Source organism: Ammodytes marinus (genome assembly GCF_949987685.1).
Source record: "Ammodytes marinus genome assembly, chromosome: 5".
Taxonomy (NCBI): domain Eukaryota; kingdom Metazoa; phylum Chordata; class Actinopteri; order Uranoscopiformes; family Ammodytidae; genus Ammodytes; species Ammodytes marinus.
Window position 1 is genome coordinate 10,688,074 of NC_137234.1, and position 16,137 is coordinate 10,704,210.

A 16,137-nucleotide genomic window follows, 5' to 3' on the forward strand; every position below is an offset into this window, starting at 1 on the left:
GTTTCAACTAAAAAAAAAAAGGATGTGGAAATCCATCCAGAGCTAATAAATGATTGATTTTGGCTACATTGTGTGATGTGTTTATCATTGGCATGATGGATGACAAAAACCAGAGAGCTATCCCCTTAGTTTTAATTTGTTGGTGGTTTACTGGGCAGTAACAGGAACATACTGCAGCTGTGTGTCCCAAACAAAACATCCGCCTTTTTTTTTTTTTTTTTTTTTCAATCTGGAGCTTGCATGTGTGAAGACCAGAAAGCCTGGCCTTCCGCTGTGGCTCAGGTTTGTGGCTCAAACCTTTTCAGTATAGACACTGTAAATTCCAACAAGTTGAGTTTACTTTAAAAAAAACTGGAAACCGATTACCTTGGGAAAAGTAGGTAAATGGACTTAACTGACTAAAGTTAAACTAAATGATTATTTCAGTACAATAAACATGCACTATCTAAGTTAGCAGTACTTTGCTGCAGTTTTGAGAACATATCTCAGTAAAATGAATATGCATTATGTCAGTTGGCTGTGCTTTGTTGTAATAACATAACATACTGTATGTCATATGTCTTTGTGTAATTAAATATGCCTCCTTTAACCTCTGCAGATCTTTCTGATCTTTCTTTGTGCTTTCCCAGTCTGTGTGTCTCTGCCTCTGTCTCCCTCTTTTTTAACTTCACACTCATGTCATGGTGAAGGAATCTATCGCTCCTAGCCAGCTCAACACGTGCACTTCAGCTGAGAGAACGCCAGTTGTAATTTTGAATGGTTTCAATCTGGCATCATATATATTTTTATTTGTTTCCCTTTTAAGCATGATTGTCTACATTTAACTTTAACAATCAGATGATATACTGGTGAGGATCAGAGAGGCAGGAGGATTTGAGGTTTGTTATATATATTTTTTTATTTTGCATACCCTCCGCTATAGTCGGTAAAATATTGTAATTTTCTCTTTGTTTGGCTGAAACCCAGGCAGGGGGAGCGGCCACTGCTTGACCTGAAAGAAAAAAAAATATTCTCAAAGCTCACCATTGACCCCGTGTCTCTTGGTACAACTGTTTTTCCTGAGCCCTGGAATGACACAATAATTTATGGCGGGTCTTTCTGCCATAGAAGTCCAGCGTATTTCGGGGTTATGTCACTGGAATTCAGCTAAGCTAAAACCCTTGGCTCTTAACTGTAGATGTACCATGCTCTCATATAACACCTCACATAAAGTGTTGGGGGGATCCAGTCAGCGTGAAATAATTGCAACGTTCATAGTGCAGCTTTCCCATTATGATCAATATTTTTTTTTAAAACCTTTATTTATACAGGTAAATCCCATTGAGACTGGAGAATCTTTTTCAAGGGAGACCTGTTCCCATTCCCAAGTTACCATTTACACACATATTCATACATCGATAGCAGGCTAACTATCGGGAGCAATTTAGGGTTCAGTGTCTTGCTCAGGGACACTTCGACATGTGGCGGGGGACAGGGGATCGAACCACCGACTAGAGCTGCAACGATTAATCGACAAATCAATTATTAATTGATTATTAAAATAATCTGCAACTATTTTGATAATCGATTGATCGTTTCAAGTAATTTTTTAATAAAAAATTTCCAAATTCTCTGATTTTAGCTTCTCAAATGTGAATATTTTCTGGTTTATTTAATCCTATTATGACAGTTAACTGAAATATCTGTGTGTTTTGGATCAACATTTTTCACCATTTTCTGACATTTTACGGACCAAAACACTTATCGATTAATAATTGATTAATTGAGAAAATAATCGACAGATTAATCGATTATCAAAATAATCGTTAGTTGCAGCCTTACCACTGACCCTGTTGTTGAGGGTTGACCACCCTACCCACCACTGCCGCCCAATATTTTAACTCCAGTACATTTCAAACAATCTGTCTCTCCACTCTTACCATAATATTGCTTTCCCTAAAACAGGAGACACCAAGAAGCCAGTGTCTTTTGAGAGCAGAGGGAATATGGGAGAGGAGCTGGACAATCTCAGAGCCACTGTAGAAGAACAGCACATTTATGGAGACAGCAACTCCACCGACACACACTCTGGATCCCCACACAGACGCAAGCGTTTCCTCTCCTACCCACGCTACGTTGAGCTGATGGTGACCGCCGACGCCAAAATGACGCGTCACCACGGACGCAACCTGGAACACTACATCCTAACAATCATGTCAGTAGTAAGTAAAGTAATGTTTCCTTCTCTGATTTTAACAATGCTTAGGCCTATACTCTAGATAATTGGGTTGTGTTTTGTGTCCGTTTTTATTGGACCAATATTGTTAAGAGATAAGTCATATGGGAACTGTGAAATCTGTGATTTTTTTTCCCCCCATATAAACTTGGTCCACTTAGTATGTTGCTTCGATTTATTGGATATAGTTTTTAATGATGTGAGCACCATGTAAAACAGTTCTATTTAACCAAATTGTAATGGGATTTAAGCTCTTTTTTTTTTTCAAATTTCAACCTCCAAATTAAACCCACATTATCTCCATTCCATGAGGGGTGTTTTTTTGGTTGTTGTTGCAATTTGGTCAACAAAGCCTTCAAATTTGAAACCATATCCCCCATTCCCGGTATAGACCTAGCCTAAGATTTTACTGTTTGCGAAGTGATTGTAAACCCTGTTGTGACCCTTGCATGCGGCTGCTTAAGTGAAAGTGGCTCAGTTAATTGGTAAAATCCCGACTCAGCACGGTGACCTCTTTTATGAGTTCCATATCAGACTGGGAGAGATGCGGACGTTAATCGAGCCAGCAAAGACCTTGATGGACTGTATCTGTTTGTATTAGAGTAAAAACGTTAGCTTGCAATCTGTGTGTCAAAACAGGATAGGTTATCAATTGTACTGAACTTTGTGTACCTTCTGCTGCCTCTCACCACTATGATGGGTTGAGTTTTTATAAACATTCATTAACTTATAAAGCAGTAATGATTGTCAGTGGAGTGTTATCCTTTAGTAAGCCTGAGAGACTATAGTCAATGTAAAATGTGCCAGGACTCTTTTTATTACCAGCTTTGAGGTCAAAACATTCTGCCATGCTCATGTCTGTAGACCAGTGGTGCACACACACACACACACAACACACACACACACACACACACACACACACACACACACACACACACACACACACACACACACACACACACACACACACACACACACACACACACACGCACACGCACACGCACACTCAGTTTCTTTACTACATTAGCCACAATTTAACCAAATCAGACAGACTATGACGGAGCAATTTTAAGCAGAACAGCGCAATCTACCCAAGTCTGATTCATTGAGTTGGATCTTAGTTAGGCTTTCAAGTATTGGCTATGCGGATGTAATGCTTACATCTATATATTGATTACGGAAAAGTGTTTGTGTGTGTTGCTGTTGCTATTCCTGACATGCAAGGCTATAGCTACAATTTACTGACTTAATAAAATATAAATATTAATGAGTCCAAATTCATCCACAAGAACCCCTATCAACAAGAAATTATTGAATATACATCAATTTGCTAAGATATTTATTGGCTAAATTCTTAAGAAAGATACTGCTGACAGATATACAGTAGCTCCCTGTGCTGCTTTTTCAAGTGCTGATTTAGGTTTGTGGCGTTGCCTCGAGATATTTCTCCACAAACCGTTCTTAAAAAAACCCTAAAGTGCCTTCTTTAGTTCAACATCTGTCTTCCTAATAAAACGGAAATATTCCATAAAATGTTGCTTCAGGCCATCTCTCCGAATGAGGAGCGTAACGTTTTCTTTGCATTTTCACGTGTTTGTTGTTGCTAGGCGTAAACACAGTCTCCTTGGGCCACTTGTGATGGCTGAACATGACTGGTGGACACAACACATACGAGGAGCACGGCGCAAAGTAAATCCTAAAATTTGCAATTTGCTAATCGTATTGTTTGTTTTCAATTTGCGATTTTCTATTTTACGCAACAATTCATCGGTCAGAGCATACAGAACAAGGTCATGTGTCAGAGCAAGCAAGGACAAGGCTCCCTTTGCCCTCTCTGGACAGGCCCGGGCCACGTTTGCCTTCCCGAGGCTAAGACAAGCTAAATGTTTATAGTGGACTAATGAGTTCCTGTCAGGAGGCCGCACACAGCCTCAGGAGACTGCTGGCCGACCGTGACTACAGAGGGAATGTTTTGCTCTCCTCACAGAGGGGCTCTCAGCTCCAACTTAGCTGAAGTTTTTCGCTTTTGTTGCTGGGTCCAGGTTTTTAGTTTTTTTTTTCTTTTCTTTGTGAAGGTCTACAGGGGAATTGTAATTGGTTTTAATTCCATGTTGATTAAACTTACCCTGAAGGAGAGATTTTTAGTTTTTCTTCTGACTTCAATGAACTGTTGCTTTCTTTGATTAAACCCTGTGGAGCTCAACCAAAGAAAGCAACAGCTGTATTTTTCCTATTCAAGTATTGAGTTGAGGTGACGTTACACTAGACTTTCTGCTGTCCCCTTGTCTGTTCTCTGCTTCAGGTTAGTGGAGGTTTGCATTTTTTTTGTCTGTGTGTTTTGTCTTTGTTACAGGTAGCAGCGGTGTACAGGGACCCCAGCGTAGGAAACCTCATCAACATCATGATTGTCAAGCTAGTCGTGGTCCACAATGAACAGGTGAGTGTGGCTTATTGAATGCTACAGTACCCGTGTCCAGGTCTCCAACATGGCTGACGTCAGTGCAGGTGTCCCTGGCCCGGCCTTTTTCCTCTGTGGGGCCTGTTTGAAAGGACACACTGCCTGCCTTGTCAGTCTCAAGTCTCAAGAGAGGTTCTCCTTGAACACAAACGATACCATAGTGAGGCAGCTAGCCACCTGCAAATGAGAGCTGGCTGAGAAAGGTTGGCCGGGCTTTGCTTTGTCATTGTACCTGATTGTTAAACAGTCAAATGAATTACTGTATTTGCCAACCTGGGTAATATTCACATATTTTTGCCCATTATGACTATTGATCAAAATAAAAAAAAATTCACCACAAATATATAACGGAACTGAGCCCCAATCTATGTTATTCTTCTCAAAGATTGAGTAGAATGTTATCATGACAAGTAGTCACAATGGACAAATTACTGTATGTAATAAATACCGTAATACATAAGATAAGGACTTTAACTTGAGTTTTAAGTTACAAACACAACTTTAAACATTACAATATGTTTACCCAGTCCCATAGTCAATTCCCCAATGCTGTTTCCAAAACAGGAAGGGCCCTCGGTGAGCTTCAACGCTGCCACCACTCTCCACAATTTCTGTGTCTGGCAGCAGAGCCAAAACGTACAGGACGACAGCCACCCGTCTCACCATGACACAGCACTCCTCATCACCAGGTACACACTCATTCCCCATCCTTATACTTTAGAGAGGAGCGCATGTCCTTATCAATAAGTGGCTAACATTGATGTATGTTTTTTTTTCTTCCAGGGAAGACATCTGCCGTGCGAAAAACAAATGTGACACGTTAGGTAAGCTTCTGCCTTTTTTCTCTTTGCTTAAAATATATCGGCACCTCAAGTCGTTTTCAATCAACTTTCCCCTCCGTTAACCCCAGCTCATAAAAGTGTGCAGTAATGAGTTTATGGCAAGCTGTCAGCTAATAATATTATAGTGACAGAACAGAGTGGTAGAAAGGGAGGGAGGGAGGGAGAGAGGATGGAGGGAGGCCAGAGGCGGTGGCGCTGCTAATCTCTCTCTTATGGAACATAAGTTTTGATAGTTTAATCGCCTTTAACACCCAAGCAGCAGCAGCAATTTTTTTTCTCTCTCTTTCGAATAGCTGTGTGTGTCTGTATGTGTTTATATGCATCTGTGTGTTTCACCCCGTGTGTGTGTACGTGACCCTTGCAGGGCTAGCGGAGCTGGGCACCATGTGCGACCAGTACCGGAGCTGCTCCATCAGCGAGGAGAATGGAATTAGTGCCTCCTTCACCATCGCTCATGAGCTGGGCCATGTGTAAGTTGCAGCACATGGCTTGTACTGTACACACACACACACACACACACTGGCACACGCACATGCACACACACACACTGGCACACGCACATGCACACGCACACACACACACACACACACACACACACACACACACACACACACACACACACACACACACACACTATCTACCCCCTCACAGTCAGCTTTGGGCCAACAAAAGCCCTCTTATCTAGAGACATAGTACGTAGCAGACGCAGGTGCATAACATAATAAAGTGAAAATCTTGACTTTTTTTTTAATAACACACAAGCCTATACTACCTGACTATATACAGCTCAAGAGGTTAACCCTATATGTGTCAGAGCTTTGTCTCGGGAGGATGACGAGCTCAGATGTAATTCAACATGGCCATGGTGTAAAAATATATATCCAAAGATTGCTTTAAAGTTGCACACGACACGGGACTTTTATCAGGCAGTGGCAAGGCTAAATATTCAGTTTGAGCTGGCTTGTTCCCAACCCTTCTCAAGTATCAGCCCCAAAGACTAAAAAAAAAACAAGCCGAAGATGTCACAGTGTCGTCATAGTAACTTGTCAGTTAGCGAGTGATGGCAGTGTTATCACAACGCGCCCGGCTGACGGCCAGAAAGAAGAGAGTGTTTTCACAACAAGCAAATATCGCCACATGTGTGAAGGGGGGAAAAAAAGACGAAATGTATCATCTCTATCCAAATGACCGAGTCATAACACAATATGCTTTTATCTTTTGATATTGAGCCTGTTTATTCCAAACATCCAATAAGGAGAGATTACGGTAAAGCACTTATTACCGCTTGTTTGTTTTTTATTGAGTTACATTGATTAAAATGTGTTGCCATTTAGATTGCTCTTAATAGCTATAGATCTGAAGTTTGACACACCCGTCCTCCTTCTTTTCTCTTCTTTTCCATTTCAGCAAAATCACTTTAGTGCATATTTTGTTGAGAAAGATGAAGCGGTTTTGTTTTTGTTCATGTCCATGTTCCTTCTCACGTCTCACCTCCCTCACAGAGTAGAACAGTCAAAGTGAGTGAGAGATTTCCCTTTCCGGTCTGCCTGTTTACATGTGTAGAATAGTAAAAAGAAAAAGGACAGCAGGTGTCGTGTCAGCTGGTGATCTATTGGAAATGAATGGAAGATGAAAGATATTCTTCTACCTCCTCTCTGTCGCGCACACATTCTTCCATTGGATATATCGTACCAGGGCTGGCCAGATGGACACACACACACACACACACACACACACACACACACACACACACACACACACACACACACACACACACACACACACACACACACACACACACACACATGCACGCATGCACACACACAAATACACACACACACACACACACACACACACACACTTCTTTCCACACTGCATCTCGTGTGGATCTGTTTGTGCTAAAGTCTAAGCAGCTGGAGGCCTGCAGTTGGCTGTGCGATCTTGGCGTGGTTAATCGCTGTGTTCACAGGCGTCGTGAGCTCTTGAGAGTGTTTAGCGCTCTGGGGAAAGCCAGTGTCAGGTAGTGGGAGCCACTCCAGAGCAATGCAGATTAAAGAAGGATTTTAGACTTAATGGATAGGAGCAGGTCCTTTCTCAGATATAACCGCAAGGACGTGTTGGTCACTAATAGCCGTCATGGGGGATTTTCAGTGGGGCGAGGTGGTGTCACTTGATAGCCATAGCAAAGGTGTGACACATGTAACCAGGATAAGACAATGCTTCGAGTCCTCAACTGTCTCAGACCACAAATAAATCTTCCCTGAAATTTTGATATGACATTAGAGTTCCATTTTCTCCCCCTGGTGTCATTGAGCTGTGTCTGTTGCAGTGTGGATAAAGCCTGTTCCGGCAGACTGCGCTGTTGTTTGCTGTGGCTCCTAATTATATACAGCCAATCAGTAGGGATTTACAACCTAGATCGTCAACTCTCCAGCAGTATACTCTTGTCTTCACAGTTTTTTAATAGGCATTTTAGCACAGTTTTGGTCTGGCTTATAACCAGTTTAGATGGATGGTGGCGCGACGTGAGAGTGTGATGTGCAAAGAGGTGTACGTTGAAAGCTCTGATTAAAAGTGCATAGACTTTTAGAATATAAATCACATCAGTCCGGTTGCTAATAATTTAGTACTCTCTCTGACTGGAATTGAGTCAGCTATTGATCTGTTCCTGAAGCTTGCCAAAACAGAGAGTCACATAACACCCTGATTTACGATCTCATTACACTGAAAGGCTTAAAAGTATTGTAATTTTTTCCCTTCAGATCTGGGTCAACTTAATCATCATAACGTGGTAAGAGTTCAAAATGTTTGGAACTCATCACAAGCCGTATCATACCATGATAATAAGAAAGTCTGCGGCACTGCCTACCACTGTCTGCATTGCCCCGATGCACCTGTGCACCATCATACAGTTAGTTTACAGAGAATACTTTGCAAATACCATTCGAGCCAGGTTCATTTGATGTTGTCAGCATAAGCCAACTGCTGGGTTTGTGTGTGAGGAGCTCATTACTGTGCCAGGGGCTTCATTATTCCCTGGGTGTAAGCCTTCAGGCCCTCAGCCCCTGTAGGGTGGGCCTCATGCCAGCCATGCTAGGTCTTGTTTATGTGGCGGTATGTATTGACCCCTCAGCTACAGTCCAGAGCCCAGCTCATCCTGTTGTAAACATCAGAGACATCATACAGCTGCATGGGTTCCGGTGTGTGTGTGTGTGTGTATATACGGATGCACACATATGTGCATGTATTTATGAGTATAAGCCAAACCGCAGCAACCAAAAAAACAGGACATCCTCGGAAAATGGACTGCATTATTCTTGATTATGAGACTGCCAACTGCAGACGGCCTGGACAAATTCATTAATTTGCAGATGGCATGCTGTGAACTTCATTTTGTACAGCTGCTCTTCCGCGAAGACTATTATTTCATTGCTTATTATGACTGACTTATTATGACAGTTAGTGGATTTACTGATTGGTGGATCAACAGAAAATGTATCATTTGAGCTTTCAAGTCATTTATTATAAAGCAATACACCATGGATTGGTTGTCAAACGTGTCAGTTTTTTGAGTTATGGACTGTTTGTCAGAATATACAAGGAATATGTGATGGATACTTTATTTTTTACAATTTTTCTTGACCTTTTCTTGAACCCTCTCACTGGCATGTTGGCCATGTTGGTAGAGGGGATAGATGACGGTAGATAAACTAGGAAGTTTTGCATAAAATTAGCCAGTTGGAGTTTAATTGAAGCCTTCCAGAGATGTTACTGTATTTGAGAGGTGAGAAAAGGGAGGTACATTTAATAAGGCGCACACACAAAACAAAAAACAGGTGAGTGGAGGGAGAGGTGCAGAGTGTGTTGTACAACTCACAGATGTGTCCGTGGCTGCATCTGTGTGTGTGAGTGTGAGTGTGTGTGTGTGTGTCTGTGTGGTGGCCCTACAAGGATGGTGTGGGGTGATCCCCTTTTAAGAAGGGCTCAATGTAAATCTTGTGGCATTCATCCTCGTTGCGACAACTTAGCTGTTAAGCGGCTGATAATCACTTTGTGTGTGTTCCTTATACCCCTCTCTCTCCTTTTCTCTGACCCCCCTCTTTTCTCTCTCTCTCTCTCTCTCTCTCTCACTCTCTCTCTCGGCGACAGGTTTAACATGCCTCACGATGACAACCCAAAGTGTCGGGAGGCGGGCATGAAGCACCAGTATCATGTAATGGCTCCCACCCTCAACTATGACACCAACCCCTGGTCGTGGTCCAAGTGCAGTCGCAAGTACATCACAGAGTTTCTAGAGTAGGTGCCAGGCCTCTTTCAACTTTCAAATGTTTAAAACTGGTTTACTATCAAAACAAATGACTGATCGTTGGCTCCTCTTCTCACGATAAATGATAATCCTTTTATTTCTTTTTCCCAATCTAATATGATCATATCCACGTTTTCAAAGTGTGCCATTAGCTTTCACTTGTTGTGACGTGGCCGGCTAAACAAAACTTGCTTCCACGTCCCCCTCGCAGTGCTCTGTAGACATGGTCAGCGCAATGTAAACTGTGTGGAGTTGTTATTGCCTGGTGTTGAAAGAGTATTTCCTGTTTGAATCCGGGGGTCTTCCTTTGCTGACCTGAACCAATGGATCCCCCCCTTATCCCCCCACCTCAGCGGTCTCTGCACTCAAGGCAAGATGCTGGGGGAAAAATTAGAAGAAGAAATCTAGTGACTATAGCTGGGGCTTCCCCAACTGAGACCTGTAACACAGGGCAACGGCCTCCTTCAGCACCGGGGGTCGCTGATCCTGGTGAAAGGCTTCCCTTTACGATGGGGAAATGTCACTTATAATTAGATCTTCCCTGGACATGACCCTTTAATCTTTGCCTCCCGTTTTTTCGTCTGTTAATTGTGGAGGCCTTCACAAAGGACGGCGTTGTCGAACCAGATGCATCACCAGAGTGCGCAGCGTTAGGCATTGACGCCTATGTATGGAGGTTTGAAGTTTGTGCTTCACATAGTTTCCAGCCAGAGATGACCTCAACACACGGAGTGGCCGGAAAGTTCAACAGATGGGAAGGATCTCTTTATTAGTTTGTACCGATCCGGCTCAGCTATGTCGGGCTGATTGCTGTACCAAAAAAAAAAACAGGAAGAGAATGATGTAAACGTCAAACACGATTTGAGATCAACTTTAACATTTGTTAACCATATGTGACCAACAAAACAATGCAGGTGTGTAGAAAGTAAGAGCAGCATTTTGAGAGTGTGGGAGCCATGGCGGTGGGAAAAAGGCCCTTGGAGAGTGGAGTCCCAAGTGCTTTTGAAATCCTTCTCCAGCCAACAATGAGGAGCATTGATTCAAACTATAGCACTTGTACAGTATTACTCCTGCTGCTCAGTGGGCTGACCTGGTCAAGTACGTCAGTGTTTTGACTATAGCCATTCTCTCCTCGAGAGCAAATTCAATCTGCGCCCGTCAACAAGTTTTAAAAAACGAAAGGCCGCGCCACCTCTTAAACATCCCGCTTTTCAGAAGGCAAAGGATCGCCCTCCTTCTCCCCCTTTATCTCACTGTTGCTGTAATATTGTCCACTGAACTCCCGCACCTGAGAGCTGATGAAAAGCGTCCTCCTGTTGTGCAGTGTTATTATGTGTCAACCGCTACATAAAGCGACCATTCATTCCTCCCTCTGGCACCGTGCCTCGAAAATCCAAATATAAAAGTAAAATGCAAATCTCCCACCGTTGCTGCCCCAGTGATTGCTGCGTTCGCTCCGTGTTGTTGAAACCACATAATCAGTGCTAGTGGGCAAGCCCTATATGATTTTCCTTTTTATGCACCTCGGAAAATTAGCCTATCCACTTTTGACAGCAGCTTTAGAAAACTCCAAATTGCTTTTTTTTTTCAGACCGTCATTTTCTGAATAAAATCAAGATGGATCTCTAAGTATATGTAACAGAACCCCCCTGTCTATCTTCCCTTTCTATATCTCCATGTACAATAATGGCTACAGGCTGTCCGAGTGAAATCCCCTGACATGACGGCATGGCTGCAGTTCGTTTGATGCTGTTTGATCACACGCTTTACATTTATGTTCTGTGTCATTTCACCCGAAAAACCCATCAAACCGACATTTGACTATAGACTTCTTGCAACAGTTTGCAAACGGAGATCCAGTACATTGGAGCTATTATTGTTTAGTCTCGTCCGACAAGCACACAACAGCCCCAATGCATGTCATCTTATAAATAAACTGACTTTCAAGTTTTTTTCCCAATGGCTGCCAGGTGTGGAATCTCCTCTCGAGTGCCAGAGAGGAATTGCCTCGCTCGTCTTGAAAACCCACACAGCCGATATTCTTTAGAAAAAAAAGAGAAGAAAAGTAGATGTTTCATGTGTAAAAAAGGGAAAAAAAAGAAAAAAGAATGACCACACTGACCCCTTCTCCTTCTGTCTGTCTGTCTGTCTGTCTGCCTTGGTCTTAATAATCATTCCGTTAGGTACCAGGACACTGATTAGACGGATGACAAACTGCTGAAAGACACCGTAATATGGGACTGTGTGTATGATTCCTTGACAGGCTTCCTAATAGCTTTCATTTACAGTATCTCCCTCCACTGCTGGATACTTCTTCATATTTAATCAATCCCCCTTTGCTTGCCCAGTGATGTTTGCTGCACTTTTTTTTTACACTATATGGCTGGAAAATGAAAGGGGGAAAGAAAGAAACACAGTGGTTGTAACTCTGCGGAAAATCCTGTGTAATTATTGGCCTGTCACATCACACATGGTGCTGTATAGTGCAGGTGTATTTAGCAGCTCAATCCCGAGTTCAAATTTGTCAGACATGTTGTGTAATGATGACACATCTATAGACGTCTCATCTGCCAGTTTCCTTTTTTTTTTTACAAAAGTAAACACAGAAAGAAGAAGAGATCCTTTGTGGCTGCATGGGCTCGCTCTGCTAATATGTTTGACTAGTGCCTTTTCACAAGTGTAAATGCGGATGATTTTTTACACGCAATCCTTCAATGCATACATTTAGTCCAGCTGTGCTTTTGTCGTCTCTGTTACTGTGTCATGGCTCAGGGTGTGGCTGCTATATACAGCACAATCTGTTATTGTACCGCAGTGCTGGAGCTGGCAGAGATGAATGTAACTCGATCAATTTGCTTAACCATTACAAATTCTCTCGTTTTCCCCCTGAATACTCCTTGGTTAAAAAACATGTGAATGCTATTTGAGTCAATGAGTGGGCGGCACTTGACTCTATAGCTTCATGGTGACAGCCATCGAAGGTAAGTGGTATCAGTCTCACTGTTAGGTAACTTTACAGACCACATGAGGATGGATCACAGAAAAAGACACAGAAACTTTGCTTTTCTGAAAGAGGAGGACACATGTTGATACTGTTGGGGGTCATGAAATTATGGGTTACCCTGAACATGTTCAAACCAGGAGAGTTTACCTGGTGCATGTTGGTGTTCAAGTGTACTTGTATTTCCTTGTCATTAACAGTACTTTTTTCATTTGAATTTTTTATAGCACCGGCTATGGCGAGTGCCTACTTGATGAGCCCGTAGGCAGGACGTACGAGCTGCCCACCCTCCTCCCTGGTCAAATCTACAATGCCAACAGACAGTGTGAACTAATGTTTGGACCTGGTTCTCAAATTTGCCCTTACATGGTGAGTTGGCCTGCTGTCAAAGCAAGTACAAATTGCACAAGTGCAGAACAAAGACTTTCGTCTACTCACACACTCACAAAATCTTGTTTTTTATGAACCCACAGAGCAGTTTTCCATTCAATTGTCAGTAAATTTCTTGTCGTTTTGATACATGGAGACAGTTGAACTAAGCCACTAATGTAATCCTTATGCTGAGCCATTAAAATTGTATCTTGCACATGTCTGTAATATAAACCATCGTTTGAAGACACAAAGAAACAATCACATATTCTTCCTTCCAAAGCTCTTTTCCTACTCAGCCAAAATAATTAATCTCTAGCGCTCAATTTTTTTTCCCCACCACAGAAACAGTGCAAAAGGCTGTGGTGCACAAGTGCAGAGGGGGACCATAAAGGATGTCGCACACAGCACATGCCACTGGCTGATGGGACGGACTGTGGAAATGGAATGGTAAGTCATTTCATGTGGATCTGTGTTGCTTGATGAACAGATCATTGGAGTTCAATTCCCAACACTAGAATTACACTGACCTTTTTGATTAATACATAGATAGTTAAGTTGATAGAATGAAACTTGTGTTGAGCTGCTGTCACTCTGGGGGTAAACTATATTGTAGCACTCGACACCTGTAATAATATGACAATCAATGAGGAAGTGGAGTTTTTGTGAATTACATACAGTTGATTCCTTTGCAGATTGAGAAGTGCATCACAAATAATCTGCTATGCATGGTCTAGGTCAACCACTATATTGTTAGATAACTTAACCTATAAATAAAATGCATCTGTTTCTCTCAGGACACTAAGTAGATTGACATACTTAATTAACCTAATTCAGAAAAAAAAAATTACAAATCTAGTATGAGAGACAGTGTAAGAAAAATGCAATGAGTTGCTTGCAACAATTATGAATCCAGATTGAGTTAGCTTCCAACCCAAATACGGGTTTCGGTTTAAATATTTGTGTTGCAATACTGAATGTATTTTTTTCTGTTCACTCAATCAGCATTGTTGCATTTGATCAACAACAAAACAAAAAAACATTACAAACACAAGCCAAAACCTCCCATGCAGTGCCGCTCTGAATCCTGATGCCGAATTCCCCTTCTACTTCACTTCCTCTACAGAGAAAAAGGAATAATTTATCATCCATTACTCTCCTCCTGCCTGCATTCTGCTCGCACAGACCCATGTAAATGTGGTCAGGTGATGGCCCTTGTTAGAAACTTGAAGCTTTACCCTCACTGTTGTTATGGGGCCCCAACCCCCATTAGCCTTCATGTTCTCCTCGCTCTGGGATGCTATGCTAATTAGGGCTGAGACGGCGGGTCAGTCACTAAGGAGGGGTGGAGAGAGAGAGAGAGAAAGACAGAGAGAGAGAGGAAAGAAAAGGGAAACAGAGGGGGGGGGAAGAGAGAGAGGGAGAGAGAGTCTGAGAGGGAAAGGTGAAGACGTGGGGCCTTTGAAAGAGGATGCCGCCCGCCGTTCACAGTTGAGTCACCTTGTTGTGAACTCATGACCCTCAAACCTCTTTAAGAGGCGGGTGAGTGGGTCAGTGGTCAGGCCGTAACAGAGCCCGGGCTGAGGCCAGCCAGCGCTCTCTCACAAAGAGCTCACATCAGTGATTCTGCTGAGAGGGAGGGAGGGAGGGAGGGAGGCAGGAGGTACAGGGGGATGAGGATGTGGTGGGCTGATGTTTAGCATTCGGAACATGCATGAGAGAGAGAGAGAGAGAGAGAGAGAGAGAGAGAGAGGGAGAGAGAGAGTTCTCTTCTATCCTTAACCTTCTGCCCTCCAGGAGTGTTTTGCTGTGTAGGGCCCATGTTAGTCTTATATCCCCTATATCCTTTCATCTGGCTCCATCTCTCTCATGGCCATGTTAGGTCCTTGGATCGTCTCAGTCTAGTGAGGAGAGGTTAACGGGATGGCTAACTTCTTAATCCAACTACAACAACCGCACTTAAAAGTAACGGGCCAGGTTTGTATTAATAAGCTACAAACTCTGAAGCCAATATGAGCTGATTTAGTTGGATAACAATGGATTGGAACCCCACAAATGTTAATTTGGTAGTTTACAGGTCCACATAGACATACACATTTAGGTTATAACCAGAACGGTTATGATAATTTAACCACATTTAGCCACATTTTATACTAGCAAGCTAGATGTCAGCTAAAACCAAAAGCTACATTAAACATGTCTGAGTCTGCTAGCTGCTAGGAACAGCAGTGATATTACCTCAATGCTAACTGCATGTAAACAGGCTCACAACGGCAGTGCTAACATGCTGATATTTTACAGGTGTACTGTAGCCTAATCTTTACAAAGTTCATGGTCATGGTTAGATATTTGCTAATTAGCTCTTAAGTTAATTTGCTGATGTTGGAAATGCTATTGTTAGCGTTGTGCTTTGGTCATCAACACATTTGGACAAAAAAAACAGATAGCCTAGGCCTAACTGTGCTGGATTAAAAATTGAGGGATAGCGATAGTGTTTTATTCATAATGTGCGGATCACAAATATCCATAAAAGGTTGAAGTTTTTGCTTAAAATTGTCAAAACATTTAACTTAAAATCCAAAAATGCTAACCTCATTGTTGCTTTTTTAGAGCAAGTGTTGCAATCTAAGGCCCTGTTCTCACGGCAACACGAAACGGTGCAAACGTGGAAAAATTCCCGCGGTTGCACTATATCATGTACATGAAAACAGCAAACGCAGGCATAAGGTGCGAATGTGATAGTCATGTGTAGTCCATGCTCCAGCCTAAAGCTAGCAAGCAAGTGCCTTTTATGCCCGTGAATGTACCACTGTGGAAGTAATAAAGCCCGTGTTCATTGCTGCAACCAACCAACGTCTCACACGGTGTGTTTTTCGGCTCTGTTAAACCGGACCACTAGACGCAAGTTACCTGCAACGAGCCAAATTATTAGTATGATAGCAGCTC

The 16,137-nt window shown here is 42.5% G+C and overlaps 1 protein-coding gene across 1 annotated transcript in view; it reads left to right on the forward strand.

Annotated features, from left to right (window-relative positions):
• Nucleotides 1-16,137, forward strand: part of LOC307250300 (A disintegrin and metalloproteinase with thrombospondin motifs 20) — a gene marked incomplete at both ends in the record, with an annotated part of 84,168 nt that overhangs the window by 13,848 nt on the left and 54,183 nt on the right. The window contains 8 exons of the mRNA XM_080027343.1: nucleotides 1,945-2,201; nucleotides 4,569-4,652; nucleotides 5,238-5,362; nucleotides 5,457-5,497; nucleotides 5,880-5,985; nucleotides 9,665-9,811; nucleotides 13,050-13,191; nucleotides 13,537-13,641. Of these exons, the coding sequence (XP_079883469.1) occupies nucleotides 1,945-2,201; nucleotides 4,569-4,652; nucleotides 5,238-5,362; nucleotides 5,457-5,497; nucleotides 5,880-5,985; nucleotides 9,665-9,811; nucleotides 13,050-13,191; nucleotides 13,537-13,641 (1,007 nt within the window). The remainder of the gene's footprint in view (nucleotides 1-1,944; nucleotides 2,202-4,568; nucleotides 4,653-5,237; nucleotides 5,363-5,456; nucleotides 5,498-5,879; nucleotides 5,986-9,664; nucleotides 9,812-13,049; nucleotides 13,192-13,536; nucleotides 13,642-16,137) is intronic.